The sequence below is a fragment of the Limulus polyphemus genome, unplaced genomic scaffold, assembly GCF_000517525.1.
Source record: "Limulus polyphemus unplaced genomic scaffold, Limulus_polyphemus-2.1.2 Scaffold14, whole genome shotgun sequence".
In the NCBI taxonomy this organism is placed as follows: domain Eukaryota; kingdom Metazoa; phylum Arthropoda; class Merostomata; order Xiphosura; family Limulidae; genus Limulus; species Limulus polyphemus.
Window position 1 is genome coordinate 1,446,778 of NW_013665624.1, and position 18,593 is coordinate 1,465,370.

At 33.7% G+C, this 18,593-nt stretch overlaps 1 protein-coding gene across 1 annotated transcript in view; it reads right to left on the reverse strand.

The window, feature by feature from the left end:
• Positions 1-1,501: 1,501 nt before the first annotated feature.
• Positions 1,502-18,593, reverse strand: part of LOC106457069 (organic cation transporter 1-like) — a 45,142-nt gene continuing 28,050 nt past the window's right edge. The window contains exons 5-9 of the mRNA XM_022383230.1: positions 14,602-14,731; positions 10,664-10,764; positions 9,228-9,442; positions 8,293-8,477; positions 1,502-1,787 (exon numbers count right to left, since the gene is read on the reverse strand). Of these exons, the coding sequence (XP_022238938.1) occupies positions 1,512-1,787; positions 8,293-8,477; positions 9,228-9,442; positions 10,664-10,764; positions 14,602-14,731 (907 nt within the window). The 3' untranslated portion in view covers positions 1,502-1,511. The remainder of the gene's footprint in view (positions 1,788-8,292; positions 8,478-9,227; positions 9,443-10,663; positions 10,765-14,601; positions 14,732-18,593) is intronic.

The window sequence follows — 18,593 nt, forward strand, 5'->3', positions numbered from 1 at the left end:
GTTGTATCGCCACCAAAATAAGTAATTTTCACTACATCACTAAGCATAAGTGGTTAGGTTTATTACCAGCAAAAACAGGCATCATTTTTGTATGGGCTGTATTACTTCCATAATAAATCATCTCATTGAATTACTTATCATGAGCAGTTTGATGTTCTACCACAGAATAAATATTCTTATTAAGTTATTTTCACCCCAATAGATCTTTCTTTGTATCACTAAAAATAAGTGTTGTGTTGTATCAAGAATATTTCATCCTCTTACATCACTAATCATTAACAGTTAGCCCCCTCCCAGAAAAAAAGTCGCCCCTTGGATCTCCAGTTGTAAGCGCTTGGCTGAATCACTATAAGGAAACCGTCTTTTCGTATCACCAGTCATAAGCGGTTCACTGTATTAGCACCAGAACTATTTGACTCCTTGCATCACTAATCATAAACAGTTATTTGCTTAATCACTAACATAATATATATCCTTGCGTTTGTAATATTAATTATTCGGCTATGTCATCTTCAGAATCGGACAACCTCCAAACTGTTGGCTTTAACTCAACCAGATAAAGCCATCTCTTTCCATATTAAATTGTATTCATCGTCTGTAGTTTCATGAAAGGTATTCCTATATCACCAGTCCTTAACAGTTCGCTGTATCACTATCAGAATAAGTAGTTTCCTTGCACCATTAATCTTACTCGTGGCTGTAGCATCACAGGAAAGGTCTTCTTGTATCACCAATCATATCACCTTACTTTATCACCACTAAAGTAACTGGAGTTCTTGATCACTAATCATAAGTAATTGACTCTATCACCATCAGGATAAATCATTCTTTCTATTACACATAAAGTTAGTTTTTTATAATCAACCAAAAAAAAATTAACAACATTCTAAAACTGTTGTTTAATTCTAAAACAGTTTAAAAATAAATGACTTTTTATCACCAGTAATATGAGTTGACGTATTAATAACCATTAGATAAAACTTTTGGCAATCAGTAAGAAGCAGGTGAGTTATTGATGTACAGGATGTTCCAGAAGTCTGAACCCATAGGGGAAATATACACAATTTATTCGTAATTTATTTACTATTCAAAGTTCATGCCATTAACAGCCATACACATATCAATTACTGTCCAATCAGGTGATTTTCTTACCTGAAATATGTACAACTGACATTAAAAGTGTTTGTTTAACTTTAAGAATATAATGTCTATTTCCCTTATGGGCCCAGACTTTTGGGACACCCTGTATATTCATTAAACTTAGTTCTCTCACTGTGCTGTCAATCACAAATGTTGACCTTTTCTTTCAAAATTATATGGTTCTAATTTAAGCTGAGACATTTTACAATGGGTATGACAGTATTTTTATATAAATTTAAATAGTAAAGTACATGTATATTAATGACTGTTTCCAGAATACTATTTTAATGATATAACTTATAAAATAAAATTTCTCGTTTATCACTTTTCTATAATTCTTTGTATCATTATTACAATTTTTCATAATTATTTCATTCTGAAAAAGCAACATCAACAAAGTCTTCGTAAATATCACTCATGCTTATTTTGTTTTTAGGAGACGAACGTTCCTTGTTTGGGTTCTCGTAGTTTTTATGAGACCAACAACTACACGATGCCACTTGCTGTTCCATGCCCAATAGCTCTGCTTCTTCCAAAGTTTGGGGAATATCTTCTCCAACTGTTTCTGGTAAAAAAAGCACAGTGGCTCCACCACCGGCAGCCAGTAATCCCATTATTACGTAGGGAAGAACATCTTGGTACTTACCCTAGAAAAATTGAATAATGTTTAACAACCTGAAACAGGACCAGAACAGATGTAGTTATTTAACCGAGAACGAATTGCATCATGTGCTATCAGGACCGTAAAAGTATTCTAAAACTTGCACTACATATTTAATATAACTAGCGCGATCCACCAAACATTTTCGGTTGTTTTCATGTCCTTTGCTTGAATTTTCCTTATTCTGTCATTTTAACGAACGCCATTTATGCTGCGCTTTCTTGCAGGCATTATGTGTTGTATAATTCCTAGTCACTGGGGGACGAATTCTAAGTGCATGACAATATTTACCAGGTAGAAAGGCATCTGGTATTGATGTTATAACCTAGAAATTGTTTGTATTAAATGTTGATACTACAAGTCCAAAGCTACGTAAAATTTTCAATTAAATTATGAATAGTCACGAATTTGATGAGAAATGGAGTAAAGCGATAAAATGTCCGATATTAAAAAAGAAGATATCAACTGACCCAATGACTACAGGGAAATATTACATTTGAATGTAATGGGGAAATTTTTTTCCGAAGATCATAAAATCTTTATTAAATATTTGGATAGATTCAAATAGAACACTATGAAAAACACAGGGTAGCTAAAGGAAATGGTATTCAACAATACGATAAACATAGACAAGATATAGGAAAGAGTATTCAACAATACGATAAACATAGACAAGATATAAGAAAGAGTATTCAAAAAGACGATAAACATAGGCAGGATATAGGAAAGAGTATTCAACAATACGATAAATATAGACAAGATATAAGAAAGAGTATTCAAAAAGACGATAAACATAGGCAGGATATAGGAAAGAGTATTCAACAATACGATAAACATAGACAAGATATAGGAAAGAGTATTCAACAATACGATAAACATAGACAAGATATAAGAAAGAGTATTCAAAAAGACGATAAACATAGGCAGGATATAGGAAAGAGTATTCAACAATACGATAAACATAGACAAGATATAAGAAAGAGTATTCAAAAAGACGATAAACATAGGCAGGATATAGGAAAGGGTATTCAACAATGCAAAAAAAAAAAAACAGGCTAGATACAGGAAAGGATATTCAATAATTGATCAAGTTTTATATTGTTTTACAGAGAAGTATATTTCTAAGACGAAATGTAAATTTCATTGCATATTATTTGACTTTTGCAAAGAAATTGATGCGGTTTCTCATGCAACATTATAGAATAAACTAACTGAAAGCGGTATAAAAGAAAATATTTAACGGCATAATCTGTAAAATTAAATCGCATGAAAGAACAAACCCAAGAAGGATTAACATAATTTTAAGAACTTAATTAGGCAAAGGGCAAGGATCCGAAAAGCGAATTAGAAATTTTTATCTATAATGTCATTGAATATTTGAGTAAAGAATTATATTATGCTAATATAATATTAGATAGACAAACAACGATTTATAAGCATAAAGAAAAGTTTTATTGATGGTGGAACATATTACACCAAGAAATTTGAAATCTGGTTAGCATACGTCGACGATATTTTCAGTCTATGGCGACATGGGAAAGAGACGCTCCTCAGTTTCATTAAATTCTTCAACACGTTAAGGCCCAGTGTCATAATTTCCCACATGAAATATAATCCAACAGTTATCTTCCGTTTTTTAGCACTTACATAAGGTCTAATAACCACCTATCACGGAAAATATCCTACTACTTCACCTACATAAATCGTTCTATAGAACTTTGTACTCACAAAGAAAACTTACTTATTGAGCTAAACTACCTGTACCTAAGGAACATAGCTATATAACATCATGGGTCAGTGGTGATCCAAAAAAAAAAAAAACTACGGTTACTTAATCATCGATGGAAAGTCATGCTGTAAAATCAAAGGGTTTAACCATAATTATATCAACGGTGAAAAATTAAACTTTTTATCAATGAACTGTGTGATAACTGATATATTCAGTCATTTTCAGCCTCCTATAACTGTGAATAATCATAAAAAGATTTTCAGACTATTTACAACAAGGAAGGATAGAAGAATTATCGTCCAGTTTACACCAAACGACACATCCTTCTAGACTTTAACATCCTTCCGTATGGATACTAATTTTTTGCATCCCATGGAATTAACTCCTCGCCGTGGTCTATAATTCGAAAAGGGTGCATGTGCAGGAGCAGGGCCTTGGGGGGTGGTTTCTAAATGCGTTCAAACGTGTTCTATATATGGTGAGTCACATTAAAAAAAAAATTTCATTAGAGTTCGAGATAGATAACGGTCTACTACACCCTTTTACGTGTTTAGTGTCAGGTCCGACAGGAAGTGGTAAATCACAGTTTGTAAGTAAAGTTTTCATTTATCATCATTAAGTAACTTATCCTATTCCTGAAAACACTGTATGGTTTTATGTTGAATTTCAACAGTTATATACAAAAATAATACAAAACGTTTCCAACATTCAATTTGTCGAAAGCTTACCAGAAAACTTTTATGATTATTTACAGTCTGATAAGCCAAATATTTTTATCATTGACGATCTTATGAGTGAAAATGGAGAAAATAAACGAGTGTCTCAACTTTTTACACGCGTAAGTCACCATTTGAATTTATCAGTATTCTATATTGTACAGAATCTATTCCATCAGGGTAGAGAAATGTGTAATATTAGTTGAAATTCTGAATATATTGTTCTGTTCAAAAATGTCAGAGACAAATCACGGTTGCATGTTTTAGCAAGACAAATGTTTCCATCATGTACTAAATATTTTGACTAAGCTTATCAAGATGCAACGAAACAACCATATGGTTACTTACTCATCGATTTGAAATCTCAAACGTCTGAACAGATCCGTCTGAGGACCGGATTCTTTCCTGAAGTTATAGTGTATGTACCAAAGTAAGTTAAAACTATGGTTTAACTGAAAATATACTCATTTATTAACATGACAGCAACTGTAGTAGAAGTAGAAGGGTTTTATCTGAAGAATGAGCCATATGTAATTAAGGACTTGCAGTCAAATGTTTAGCACACTGTTAAATGAAAATATACTCATTTATTAACATGACAGCAACTGTAGTAGAAGTAGAAGGGTTTTATCTGAAGAATGAGCCATATGTAATTAAGGACTTGCAGACAAATGTTTAGTTCACTGTTAACTGAAAATATACTCATTTATTAACATGACAGTAACTGTAGTAGAAGTAGAAGGGTTTTATCTGAAGAATGAGCCATATGTAATTAAGGACTTGCCGTCAAATGTTTAGTTCACTGTTAACTGAAAATATACTCATTTATTAACATGACAGCAACTGTAGTAGAAGTAGAAGGGTTTTATCTGAAGAATGAGCCATATGTAATTAAGGACTTGCAGACAAATGTTTAGTTCACTGTTAACTGAAAATATACTCATTTATTAACATGACAGCAACAGTAGTAGAAATAGAAGGGTTTTACCTGAAGAATGAGCCATATGTAATTAAGGACTTGCCGTCAAATGTTTAGTTCACTGGATATGTAAAGGTGTTTTTGTTTAAACAACCGTTTTCTCAGATGTTGATCGTCGTCAGTGTAACTGGGTGACATAGTACATTCATAACATTCCATGGAAATCTGGTAATATCGACTATCCCTACCTGTGGAGTGTGGCTAGATTGTTGAGAGAGAACCGTTTATACAAAGGGGGGAAAGATAAATCCGAGATATTGACAAGTTTGCTGAAAATTCCTTGTTACAATCTGGAATTGTGTGGATGCCCCAAGGTTGACCAACTTCCAAAATCTACTCTATCAAGTCCGTTTCATATTAACAATTATTGTCATTGTAGTGTGAAGAAAGTAGATGTTATATCTAAATGGATGTATAAATAAACAATTCTTATATGTTGTACTCACTTTTCATTTATTCATCATGACACTTAGAATTAAACAATATCAAGACATGCTCCGTGCATTACCTAAAGCTACACGTAAACAGATTAAAGGAATAATTGCCGGAGCTAAAAATGACTTTATCTTGAGCATTTGTGAATACGCTTTAACGTTTTAAAGGGCAACGTTCCCATGACGAACATACAAAAACAGAATCTTAGACAATACAGATCATTATTGAGAGTTGGCTGTCCAGAAAACATCAGTTAAACAGAAAAGAAACTTACTGATACAGAAAGGAGAATTTTGACCATTACTGGTAGCACAAATACTTTCATTATTTGGTGGTTTGGCAAGACGGGCTATCGGTAAAGCTGCTGGAATCTAAAGAATATAGCAAAACGAGTGGTTCTCGATCCAGATGAACTGGTACATTCTCTTTATTAATCCAAGGTTTATGAAAGGTCTGTACATAAAATATTAAACTCTATAGATAATGATATGAAGTCAGTCATGCAAAACGATACATTGCCCTTAGATAATAAAGCAAACATGATAAACCAACTGCAACAATGTCGTCAGACCTTTCATTCACAAGCCATGGGACCCGTTAAAATTGGAATGGAATCGCCAACACATTAAAATTTAGAGGTCATTGACAGTGTTCTACATTAATATAGAAAGAAAGCTGAAATTCTGCTAAACTTGGTACGTTTCAGTGGTGAGCTAACGTGAAATAATCGTGAAGAATTGGCGATTAGTGGAAGATTCGTCCCAAACAGTAATATAATCGACCTAATCAACGACATACTAGGAAAACGAAAATATTTTAACCCTACAGGATGGAAATAATCTGCAGAACGATTATCAGATATGAATATTCCCTAAGAAGTTGTTGGAAATGTAGACAGATGGAAGTATATGAAATATGATACAAGTGTTAGAAGACCTAAACGTACTGTATCGAAATGGGATCATTTTTAACAAAGTATTATTCTACTATTCATTCATTTGTGTCTTGCAGAACGATTATCAGATATGAATATTCCCTAAGAAGTTGTTGGAAATGTAGACAGATGGAAGTATATGAAATATGATACAAGTGTTAGAAGACCTAAACGTACTGTATCGAAATGGGATCATTTTTAACAAAGTATTATTCTACTATTCATTCATTTGTGTCTTGACTATCGTCATGGGCTGTTGTCAGCCTTTTAAGATTATTAATATCTGGAGTCGTCTAAGAATTAACATCGTCTGTTGTAAAGGTCAAATTATTACTACTGTTAGAGACAAATTTGATGTTAAAAAATTCAATAAAAGTAGATGGCATAGAAAATAATGTCTAATAAAACCTACAATCTTTCTATTGTAACTTGCACATCCTGTTAATTTTGGTGGAGTACAGCCTTTATTTAGATCTGTAAAAGCGCTAGAAAAGCCCGTAAGTCTAAATCAGGTTAAAGACTGGTTAAGTCGAAAAGATACATACACATTACACAAACCAGTAAAATATAAGTTTTCGAGAAACCGAATTATCGTTTCAGGGATCGATGAACAAGGGGAGGCTGATTAGGTAGATCTCTCTAACCTAAATAAATATAACAATCAGTTTAAGTATCTACTCACGTGTTTTCTAAACATGCATGGGTTGTTCCACTTAACGATAAGAAAGGTGCAACATGTGTAAAATCTTTCAAACAAATTTTAAAACAGGGTCGAAAACGTAGTAAACTTCAAAACGATGCTGGGACAGAGTTTACTAATCGTCTCTTTCAACGAATTTCAAGAATTGTTTGTTTGTTATGGATTTCGCGCAAAGCTACACGATGGCTATCTGCGTTAGCCGTCCCTAATTTAGCAGTGTAAGATTACAGGGAAGGCAGTCATCACCACCCACCGCCAACTCTTGGGCTACTCTTTTACCAACGAATAGTGGGATTGACCGACACATTATAACGCCTCCACGGCTGAAAGGACGAGCATGTTTGGTGTGACGGGGATTCGAACCCGCGAGTCGAGCGCCCTAACCACCTGGCCATGCCGGGCCCGCACCCACCATAAATTATTTTACTACAAAAACAACTCGATATTAATATATTAAAATCAGTTTTAATCTTATCGAATTAGAAAAAAAACACTATCGTTGGATCCGATAAAAACTCGTTTACTAGGACACAAGTTTTTTTCCCCTTTTTACCTTCACGGATATAGTTGAAGAATAAAAAGTTCTTTCTGTATTTTGAGAGTCCTCTTGAAATCTCTTTTTTTTTCAAAGAATATTCCACAGAAACTGGTAATGTCACCAAGTTAGTCTTAACTTTGTCAAAATCTTAATATATTTTTATCTCAGTTTTCTTTTAATAATTTTTAATTTTTAGCTGTCCACGTTTTCTACATGTTTTACAATTTCATTACATACTATTTGGTGAAAAGTTTCTCATTCCTAGTTCATTCTACACAGCTCGACCCCCCCCCCCCCGTGTATCAGAACTTTATACTTTTATCTTTATTGAGAAATCGTAGACAGATTTGTAATTTTAGATTTAAAGTTTATAATAGTCGTCAAAATATCGCGTGACAATTTATTTGTTATGTGTACTGATTGATAGAGCATTGAACAGAGAAACATAAATATTACATACCAGATGCATCAAGAAAGGCGAGAGAAGCATTCCAAAACCCCCGAGAAGCAATCGGAGACTGTTAGCTTGTGCTCGCAACATTGTCGGAAAGAGTTCAGTTGCGTACACTGGAAGGGCAACGTGACTTCCACATGCACCCACAAATCGGCCTGCTAAGGACAAGGCTAACACGATGTTGGGATATCCTGAAATGATAAAGGAAAGCATCAAGTTAAAATGATATAGATACATAAAAGAAACGAATTTGAAACAATTGTGTGTGACACGTGGATTCATTAAACGAAACAAAACCAGACAGTCATCACGAGCCTAAGATATTAAACACATAAGTAAATTAATTAGTGATTTAAAGATGAGACCAACTTATATTTAAATAATGTATCTATCTTAAAATCCCAACGCGGATTTAAACTAGATTTGAATAAAGTGGTATATTTTAATGGGAATTATAACTCTTTACTTTCTAATAAAATTGGATTAACAATGTAGAAATCACCAATAAAATTGGATTAACAACGTAGAAATCACAAATAAAATTGGATTAACAATGTAAAAATTACAAATAAAATTGGATTAACAATATAGAAATCACTAATAAAATTGGATTAACAATGTAGAAATCACCAATAGAATTGGAATAACAATGTAGAAATCACTAATAAATTTGGATTAACAATGTAGAAATTACCAATAAAATTGGATTAACAATGTAGAAATCACTAATAAAATTGGATTAACAATGTAGAAATCACCAATAAAATTGGATCAATAATGTAAAAATCACTAATAAAATTGATTAACAATGTAGAAATCACTGACTAAAATGCTTTTCTTTGAAATCAAAACAACCTTTTCCATTACCAGTATTAATTTTTATTCGAAAACAAAATCTTTGAACATTTTTTCTTAAATATGTATTTTAGAACTATGCTTACCAGAAGGTACAGCAGGAATTGTCAGAAGAAAAATGCTTTGTGCTTGGAACACAAGAAAACATGTCCAACGTCGACCTATCCTGTCAACAATCGGTCGAGCAATTAAAATTGCGGGTATTTCGACAGCCGCTGCCATAGACATTGAGATCTTGAAATCACTTCCCATATTTTGAGCTTGTTGATAAAGAAATGTCCAACCAAGACGCCCAAGTAAACTGGAAAAAATATCTCGACAATTGTAATGACAGGTACAACGATATTACAAACATGTGAAATGTATGTCTTAAGAATGCAGTAACTTAATGAATTATAATAAAACATGTTGTACATTAGGTCGCAAGAAATTACATTTAATTATAATTTTTTATTCATGTTTTTCGTTTTGTAAACTTAAACTTATAGTCATATATATATATATATATATATATATACGTAAAAACAAACGTGTTTATGTCTAAAGAAGGATAAATTACGAAATGAGTGTAAACGCAACTAATCAAATAAAAAACACACAAGACTATAAACCTTTCTGGCAGTGCATTCATGGGCTGAAAATATTTTTTTTTAATAACTGGTATTTCACTCAACTGCATAAATTTCAATATGGATGATATAAGGTAAATGATGGAATCGTCTTTGACAAAAACGTGCTTTTGCTGAAATGTAGTTCCTAAGTGGGTCAACAGTGAGTTTACGCACTTACAACGTTAAAATCCGGGATTCGACTCCCCGTGGTGGACAGAGCACAAGTAACATATTGTGCTCTTTTGTGTTAAAATACACAACTGAATTTCTGAATTATTCTCCTTATTTGAAGGAAATATGTTGATATATCGTGAGTACTATAACAAGAAATTTATAAAATCTATCGGACCTAAAAGAATCTAGTAACTATCGATAGCTGATTAATTTTACTACATTTTCCAATGTTGCACAATCTAATTTAAACTTACTGTGAAATTACTTGAGTCAGTTGAGTTGTTATTTTGAACAGCATCACGAGTGCTTTTATCAAAGTACAAACGAAAATAAATCTTGATATTCAAATGTTAATTAACTCTGAGTAAAACGTTTTATTTATTTTTGATAAATCAAATTTAAAGCAACTTCAACGCTAACAATACTAAACTTAGGCTTTCATTTCAACTTTAACCCAGGTTTTTGAGTAATTTTATTTCACTTTACATTTACTAGAACTTATTTTATATAAATGATGACGCACTTCATATTTCTCTCTTTTTTACTTGTGTAAAGTATGTAGTTATTTTTAACTTTCTCTTCAAATACATTGCTGCACAATGAATTTCCTATAAGAATGTCACTTCTCAGTACTGTATCTTTTAGTTAGGCTTAAAATATTATACATATTTTATAGCCATTTCATAAATAGGAAACAGTTTATGGTTAATAAAAATTTTAAATAAAGATATGTAAACCATAGCCAGCAAACAATCACTGTTCTTTTCCGGAGATTAGGGGTTTTGAAAAGGTCCAAATAGTGTGCACGTTTCTTTTGTCTTTCCTCCTCATTCGCAGCCTGAAAATAAAGAATGTTTTTTTATTATATGCAGCTAAAACGCGATCTAAATATGATTTAAATGAAAATATTGTGTTTATTTTATTTATTTGCTTCTACTATAACTTTCATTCAAGGTGAAAAACTACAATGACGGAATATTTGTTTTCTCGTAAGAGAGACGTTTTACACAACGGCACGGATACAGTCTATAATCATTCAAGGTATGAAAATATTGTTGTTTACACTGCTCAAACGAAACGATATAGAAAACTGTAATATTACACCTATGACAAATCCATTGTTACAGATTACTGGCTTTCACCCATCTGTTTATTGTCATGTAACGTCAAAAACAAATGTTGGTCATTCAGCCAACATTCAGTCTTATCTCAGTCGACATTTTGAAGTCAATCACAAAGTTAAAGTACTCTCCATTGTCCCAGAAATATAGTTAAACTTCAGAGAAAACTCATGTAGAGAACCATTAGGCAAAGAGAAGTCCAGCTAATCACAGCAGACTGTTGCAGGCTTACTCTAAATATCTCAAAGTATCGTTAGCAGAACGTGAAACTGCTGCCAAACCAATGGTGTAATTTTTCCAAGACCTTCTCCAGGAAAAGCAACATTCATGCAAAATCAACTGAATGCTATATCTCAGTTTATAGCTTACTAGATTTACTGCACAGGCAATGAGTTTTAATCAGGTGTTTGCTACTACAAATGAATGCTGTGTCAATGAAAAATTTAACATAAACAATATATATGCAAGACATCCAAAGAGATGCATTCCACTCATAACAAGGTACAAAGCTGTTTGTCTACAATATCACCTAGGGTATGTTCCGCTGCTTAACAGCATGTGGGGCAATATTATTTATTTTTTTATATACGAGTCGCACTATGCATTCAGCCAGATAACAGGAATTTACTCATTTTGAAGGGTCTAAGCCGACATACAAAAACGGGATGCATATGACACAGGTGGATGTGTGATGCAAAGAAAATGACAACATTACTGACACGGATTATACATAACATATCCTACGACATTTTATGCTGGCATATGCTTAGAATGTGTCCTGGTTTTAGCACAAGGTATGATAATGTCCAGCTCTCTGTGCTAAAATGTCCAAAACATCCCTTAAAGAATAAGAGATTGACTGAATGAAGTGGTCTGCCCACAGGACATTCTATTAAATGACTTCAAGCTCTAAAGCTGTACTCGTGATTTTCTCATCCACTCATTTTCTACAAATACCTTAAAATATCCTCAAATTGCTGAACGAGACATTTGGTATATTCTTCTCGTGTCCATTGTGAAAAGTCAGAGAAGTTCTCGAAGTATATAACTAAACCTCAGCCAGACAGATTCATATATATATAATGCTCTAGCTTTCTTCTGACTCAGCAATCTTTTTCACCCATGTTTCTGTTTCAGACAGTACATAAAAAGTTTGTTATAGATATATGGCTTAACTTTCACAAGTCATCTGCAAAATGCTGATTTTACTTTGATAGAATGAGCAGTCATGTTATGAGATAAGGACCAATCCAGACAGAGCCAAGGTTATTCTACGTTGCAAGCAAGCACCAAAGTAAAACCAAGTTTCTAGGCTACAACTCCTCTGCTTCATCATGGCATACTATTCAACATGCTGCTTTATCTTTTTGTTAATATGCAAATTTGCATGAATCAACGAATGCAGATGTAAACCATTCCACCTATTTATTTGGACACTGTGGCATATATAAACTGGACAATGTACAATACATCACATCTTTATGAGTTCAATTCACATCAAAATCACTCATTTGACTGGTGTTGTTTATCCCAGTTTGTTAGATTAAGACTTATAAACTTTACAAGAATCTCCTACAGTTTGTATGACACATCTGGCTAAAACATTGTATGAGGATGATATTACACCCAACGTTCAAATAACTTTGCATGTTTATTGCATGATGTGTGGAGACGTGTCCAAATGTTTCAGGATATTCTATGTAATTTTCCATTAATTTATCTATGATTGAAAGTTAGTAAGCCTTAGCCCACTTAGCCTATCCTACTTTAATAGTATCTGAAAAATATTTGAGTAGCAGTCTCAGATGTCCTGTTAACAATATTTTTACTTTATGGTTTGTTGTGATTGTACAGATAATTTTAGGCACTTCCTTTTCACCCATCACGCTGCTAGCCATTCCAGCAGAAAGTGCAATAGCTCTCTGTCCATAATTACACCATCTGTACATTTGAAGGCAATGTGATTTGATAATGGGTGATTTGTTATTGATTGTAATTAATATAACATAAAGAGTATTATGATGTTTTCTACTTTTTGAGATCTTGTTGTCATACTTGAATATGTAACATTAGTATTTTGTCAAGAAAGGTATTATAGAAAAATTAACTCTTTCAGTGTGATCTATTTCCATTTCAAAAATATAACTAGTAAATGGAATTGGTTTCATACTTGAGAGAAACTTTCCTAATGACATTTAGTTGTAAAAAAAATGAAATATTTAATTTGGATTTTTTTCTAGTCTTTTTACTAAAACTTCTTTATTTATTGTAGCTATCTGCACTCAGACTCTGAATAGTTCAAGTGCAAGGTGAATTTCATGTTAAATATATGATTACTATTTTTTCCTTACAATTTTCAAATTTTATTTGAATAACCGCTCTAACCTCTTAAACTAATATCAAGTTTTTTAAGGTAAAGTTATAAAGTTTCATTTTCTCTATCATATCACTAACTGTAGCTATTATCATCTACGTACAGTGCAATGAAATGTCTAATATTAAGAAATAGAAAAATTAAATAATTTAAAAATATCTTCTTTTGTTTATATTCGTAATTTCAAGTCTTTACCTTTTCACTTATAATTAATTTTTAATGTTTTATTTTCCTTTTCTGTCTTTTATGGTTTCTTGTTTTCACTCGCCACACGCCAACAGGTGCCTTCGGGGCATATTACAGTATCTTTGGCAGAGATACGCAAGTCCTCGGGAAAATGTTTTTGCACTGGCGTAGTAACTTGTCCCTCGAGAACGGAGGCGTAGTTTGAGTTATAAAATTATTAAACCTTTCAAATATGAATTTTTAAACATAAATTATGGATAATTAACTAAAATATAAAAGTAAAACCAAAATATAATTTAACCGTTCTATCTAACTATTATGTATCTAGACGAGAGATAACGCTGAATGCTAGCAAGAACGAAATCAGTAAACAATACTTCAGCAGTTTGACATACTTGTTAATGGATATTGAGTGCTAGCTTTGAAATACCAACTAGGAAATTGTAGTTTCAAATGAGCACTATTGTTTATAAACAGGCCAATCATATAAGTACATGTTCCTTGAAATAACATGTAAAAATAAAAATGTGAGTGTGGCTATTGTAAAGGGATATGCAAATTATATTTTTCTCTGGTGATGGAATTTGAAGTATGAACGACTAATAAGTGCTATGTATAAGTAGATTCAGTCTAAAGATCCATGTACGTTGTACATAAAACTATCATTCAAGTGCTAGAGAACAAACCTTAAGATTTATGTTTTCTTGTGCATCACGTGACAACAAAACTGAAATTTATGCATTTTCATATATTTAAACTTTGAATTGAAATGTACATATTGAAGCTAATTTCATTAGAATATATTGATAGTAAAGTGGTTTAACTAACTTTTGAACGTAACCTAGTAAAACCTCGTGACATTTGCATAATGGAGTTTAAAAAGTGTGGTCTTGCAGTAAGGGGTTAAGTATAAAGGTAAAATAAATGCACTTCAAGTAAGATTAACAATAGAGAAGAGTGAACAAATACTTGTTGAAAAGTGTAAGGAACATACCTCAATAGTTTCTAGTAAACTTTCTTTTGTCACACTTTTTCCATTCACTTTTGCCACATTCTCAAGTGTATGTAGTAATCGTGCAGTTTGCTTGTTAACTAACATCCAATGAGCAGATTCTGGCAACCACCTAGAGGAAAAGTTCATACTTACATGATACTTCAGGAAATAAAACTTATATAAATCCTACAAAGAACGAGTCAACAGATTCTCTGCACGTGTTTAGTATCTTAGTTTTCTTCTTGCGAATTAGAACACTGTGACACTAAAGATCAATATATTCTAGCGAAAGATAAGTCTTCTCTGTAGCTAGGCAGGCAGGCTCAGTATATAGTATTGTAACTAGAAGATATTACTTACCTGTATATACTGTTATAACTTTTAAATGTAGTCAAGTAAACACAGATTTCTGAATATCATTAGTCGCTTATTCATTTAGCTTCAGTTCATCCAAGTGGTCAAAAGCATCAAAGAAGAACCATCCAGATTCAGGACCAAGCATTGAATGGCCTGCTCTGGATTCCACCCATTTCAAGCTGTGAATTGCTTGGAATATCTTAGGTCATTTTTTGCTTTCCCATTAAAGGTCGGATGCACGATCTGCCTACCTTCATTTGCCAAATCCTTTGTGCTGAGCCACAGCTTCTCTATTTTTTGCTGACCATAGTAGATGCCAAAAGGAGGCATTACTAATATTCTCAGCTCTTCTTTAAGACTACGTTTATACTGATACTCCACCATTCAACAGGTGATTGCTTTATGGCCTGTGGTTGCATGGTAATGTGTTTCCCATGGTGGTTCACTGTACAACTCTGCTAACTGTTAGTTTTGGGGACTTTTGTCGATTGAAGTGTAGATTATCTCCATTTCCCTTGGGACATGGGTCAAGGTCATCATCTATGTGTTCCTCTTACCTCACCTGTTAGGGAGACAACTCTTATTGGCAGAATTCAGCTGTCAGCAGCACATCTACCTTCTGTTCATTAGTCACCAGTACTTTTAAGTAGATCCAAGGTTGTTGTGCTCTGACTGGCAACAGATTTAGAATTCGATAGAGACCTCCCAAGGTGGTATAAACTCTACAGACACTTTACCATTCTGGTGGACATCAGTTGTCCATGCTTCTTGGTCACCGACATCAATTCTCAGGGTGCACAGTTTACTTACATTGTCTGGGTGAATCAAACACATACTGGACCCTCTGAGCAGGGCCAAACTCATTTCTTTTGCACTGACCCTCGTTGACACCAGGAGTAGGTATTGAGGTGTCCTGCACTCTTTTTTTGGAGACTATACACTGCTACTTCACCACCCCAATAGATGGTTACTCTATGGTCCATGACTGTAGGGTAATGAATCAGCAGTTGAAGTCTGGATGATCTCATTTACTTCTGAAGTAACAGTGAATGTCTTATTTCGAAGTGGTGACTCCTCCTAGACCTGACATCTCTCCTATTAAACTATCTCTCTTTCTGAATGGGATCTCTCTCTTTTGCCTGTAAGTACTTTCAAACTTGGAGAAAACCATTCTCTCTATGGAAGTTTACTTTATTAGCAAAGGACTGAGTTGAGCTATGCACATGCAATATCTCATCATAAGAAAATCTCATAATATCCTGGTGTCACAGAACCAAATTTTACTCTTTCTATCTACTTATGGTACTTACATCTAAAAACAATTTTCAAATAAGTGTAAGATACAATATTCCCTAATAATGGCAGAGTTTATCCAGGAATTATACAAGGATTTTGGGGATGAAAATTTCGAAAGAATAAGCCAAAATCTTTATCTTAACTAAAACAGGAAAACACTGTATGCACACCATTGTAAATAAGCTGCACCTTTGAGTCGACCTGACAAACTATATGGGAATTTACCAGGCCAAGATTAAGGTTCAAAAGAGGAGTACCACTGAGAGACTGGCTACCTATGGAGACAATCTGCACTGATTGCACAAGAAAGCATGCCTGATAATGGCCTCAACAAATAGGCAGAACATCCTGGTAGTTAATTTCTTTGAGGGGGTCTCCAGAGAACATATGTGGTAGAATCTAGGGGTGAGAAACATCTTTGCCTTCACTGAGGCTATACTCTTTGTGACACATTTTGAAGTGATAATATCAAACTGGCTGCTAGAAAGGAGAAAGCCCATACCAGCTACTTCAGTGAAAACTCCATCAGTGAATGATGTGACACAGGTATCTCCAACACAGTAGGCCAAACCCAACTGTGTAGATGTTAACAAGCTGTCTCCATAAAACGGGAATGTGAGGCAACCACCGTGGATTCTAGTACGTAGGAAAGACTATGTAGACCCTCTCATGGTGTAAATATGAAAACACGAAAACTTCCAATAGTATACTCCCCACAACTGCAGCCTATGCCTTTGCCTGGACATCATTTAAGGTAATAAAAGGAAAACTGCTTTGTTTGAGGACATATGTGACATTAGCAGAAGAACTGAACATACCCTGTGATACCACAATAATGGCATGACTACCAGCTCCATCCAATGGCTCAATAGGTTCCTACCAATCTTCATCATCCTCAATTTGCCAAACACGAAAATAGATAAAGTTCTTGGTACCACCCATTGGATCAGTAGGTCAGACACAACCAGTAACAATCAGTGGATGCTATGATTAATGTCCTATGAAAGTAATGAAATCCAAGTAGAGGTTGGTCACTAGTTTGGTGAAATCATCAGTTACACCAAAGAATCTAGGGTTCTTCCCAACTCTGTAAGAATGAGATGCAAGGATGAGAAGTTGAGCAATAACCCTAGTGTAACTCCTGCTCTTCCAAGTCCTTCATGTTTCATTCTGGGAAATGATAATAAGCTGGATGTTAGATTAGAAATAGATCTACAGCTTCATTTAAGAGGTGCCACCTCAAGGTGTAATTAGTTTTTACTGGCTATGGACCCAGAATAGGCATTCTCGGAATAGATGTACTGCATAGCCTATCAGATATTTTTTCATGTGCAGGTAAAATAACATTCTGAGGAAAACCATCCAATGCCATCTAGATCAAGCCCAGGAACAGTGGACTACATGAGTATATGGGATGAATAGAATGATAGAACCTCCAAACTGAAATATAGACATTTAATATGGTTATGGAAGTCACACAGGAGATAAATCAAAACATCCAACATTGGAAAGCTCACTGCATCTCAATGGCTGGGTTGGCTCAGCAATTCTCAAAGACTACACGACTACCTTTGAGAGTGGAGAAGATACAAGCTGCAGTAAGTCCAACCACGATAATGAAAGAGTCCAGTCTTCAGCACACCCAACAGACTACATTGCTGCCACCACCATTGATTTAGGTGAAGGCCTCGGAAAGGAGCACCACGTCTTGAAGCTGAATAAAATCTTCCTAGCTCAAGGTGCATGTTAAGGGGCGCCCAATCCTCGAGAATACTAACAATGTAGCCTCTGTGTGTGTGTAAGTAATGACGTATTCCATATTCTCTTATAGTTACTTTCACGACATTTTTTGGGGGTTTACATTTTAAAATACTTTTAAAAGCAGTTTTTACACTTATGAAAGCGATTTTGCATTGTCATTTTTAATATGAATTTATTTTAAATTTAACCTAAATATTCTAAGCTAGACAAATATAAAGAGGTTTTACTAGGATTATAGTTGAAATTATCGTTTAAACGATGGCAATAAATTTATGATTTAATGCATTTTATTGATTTTTTTCTATTCTTTGACTTTTTGTCACTTTTGATAAGTTTGTTATATGGAACTGATTTAATTAATTTCCAAGTATCTTTTTACTTCTAATATATTTGGTTAGCCTACTTTAATCAGAAGTTCTTATTAATTTGTCGAAAACAATCTCCTGTTTCTAATGGCAACCTTTTCATGTGGTAAATATATAGTGTCACGTATCTGCTTGTTTGATAATTTCTGGTATAAATTATTTCCGAGGAACTTCAGCGATACAAGTACTTTCTTAATTAAAACTAGTTTATTC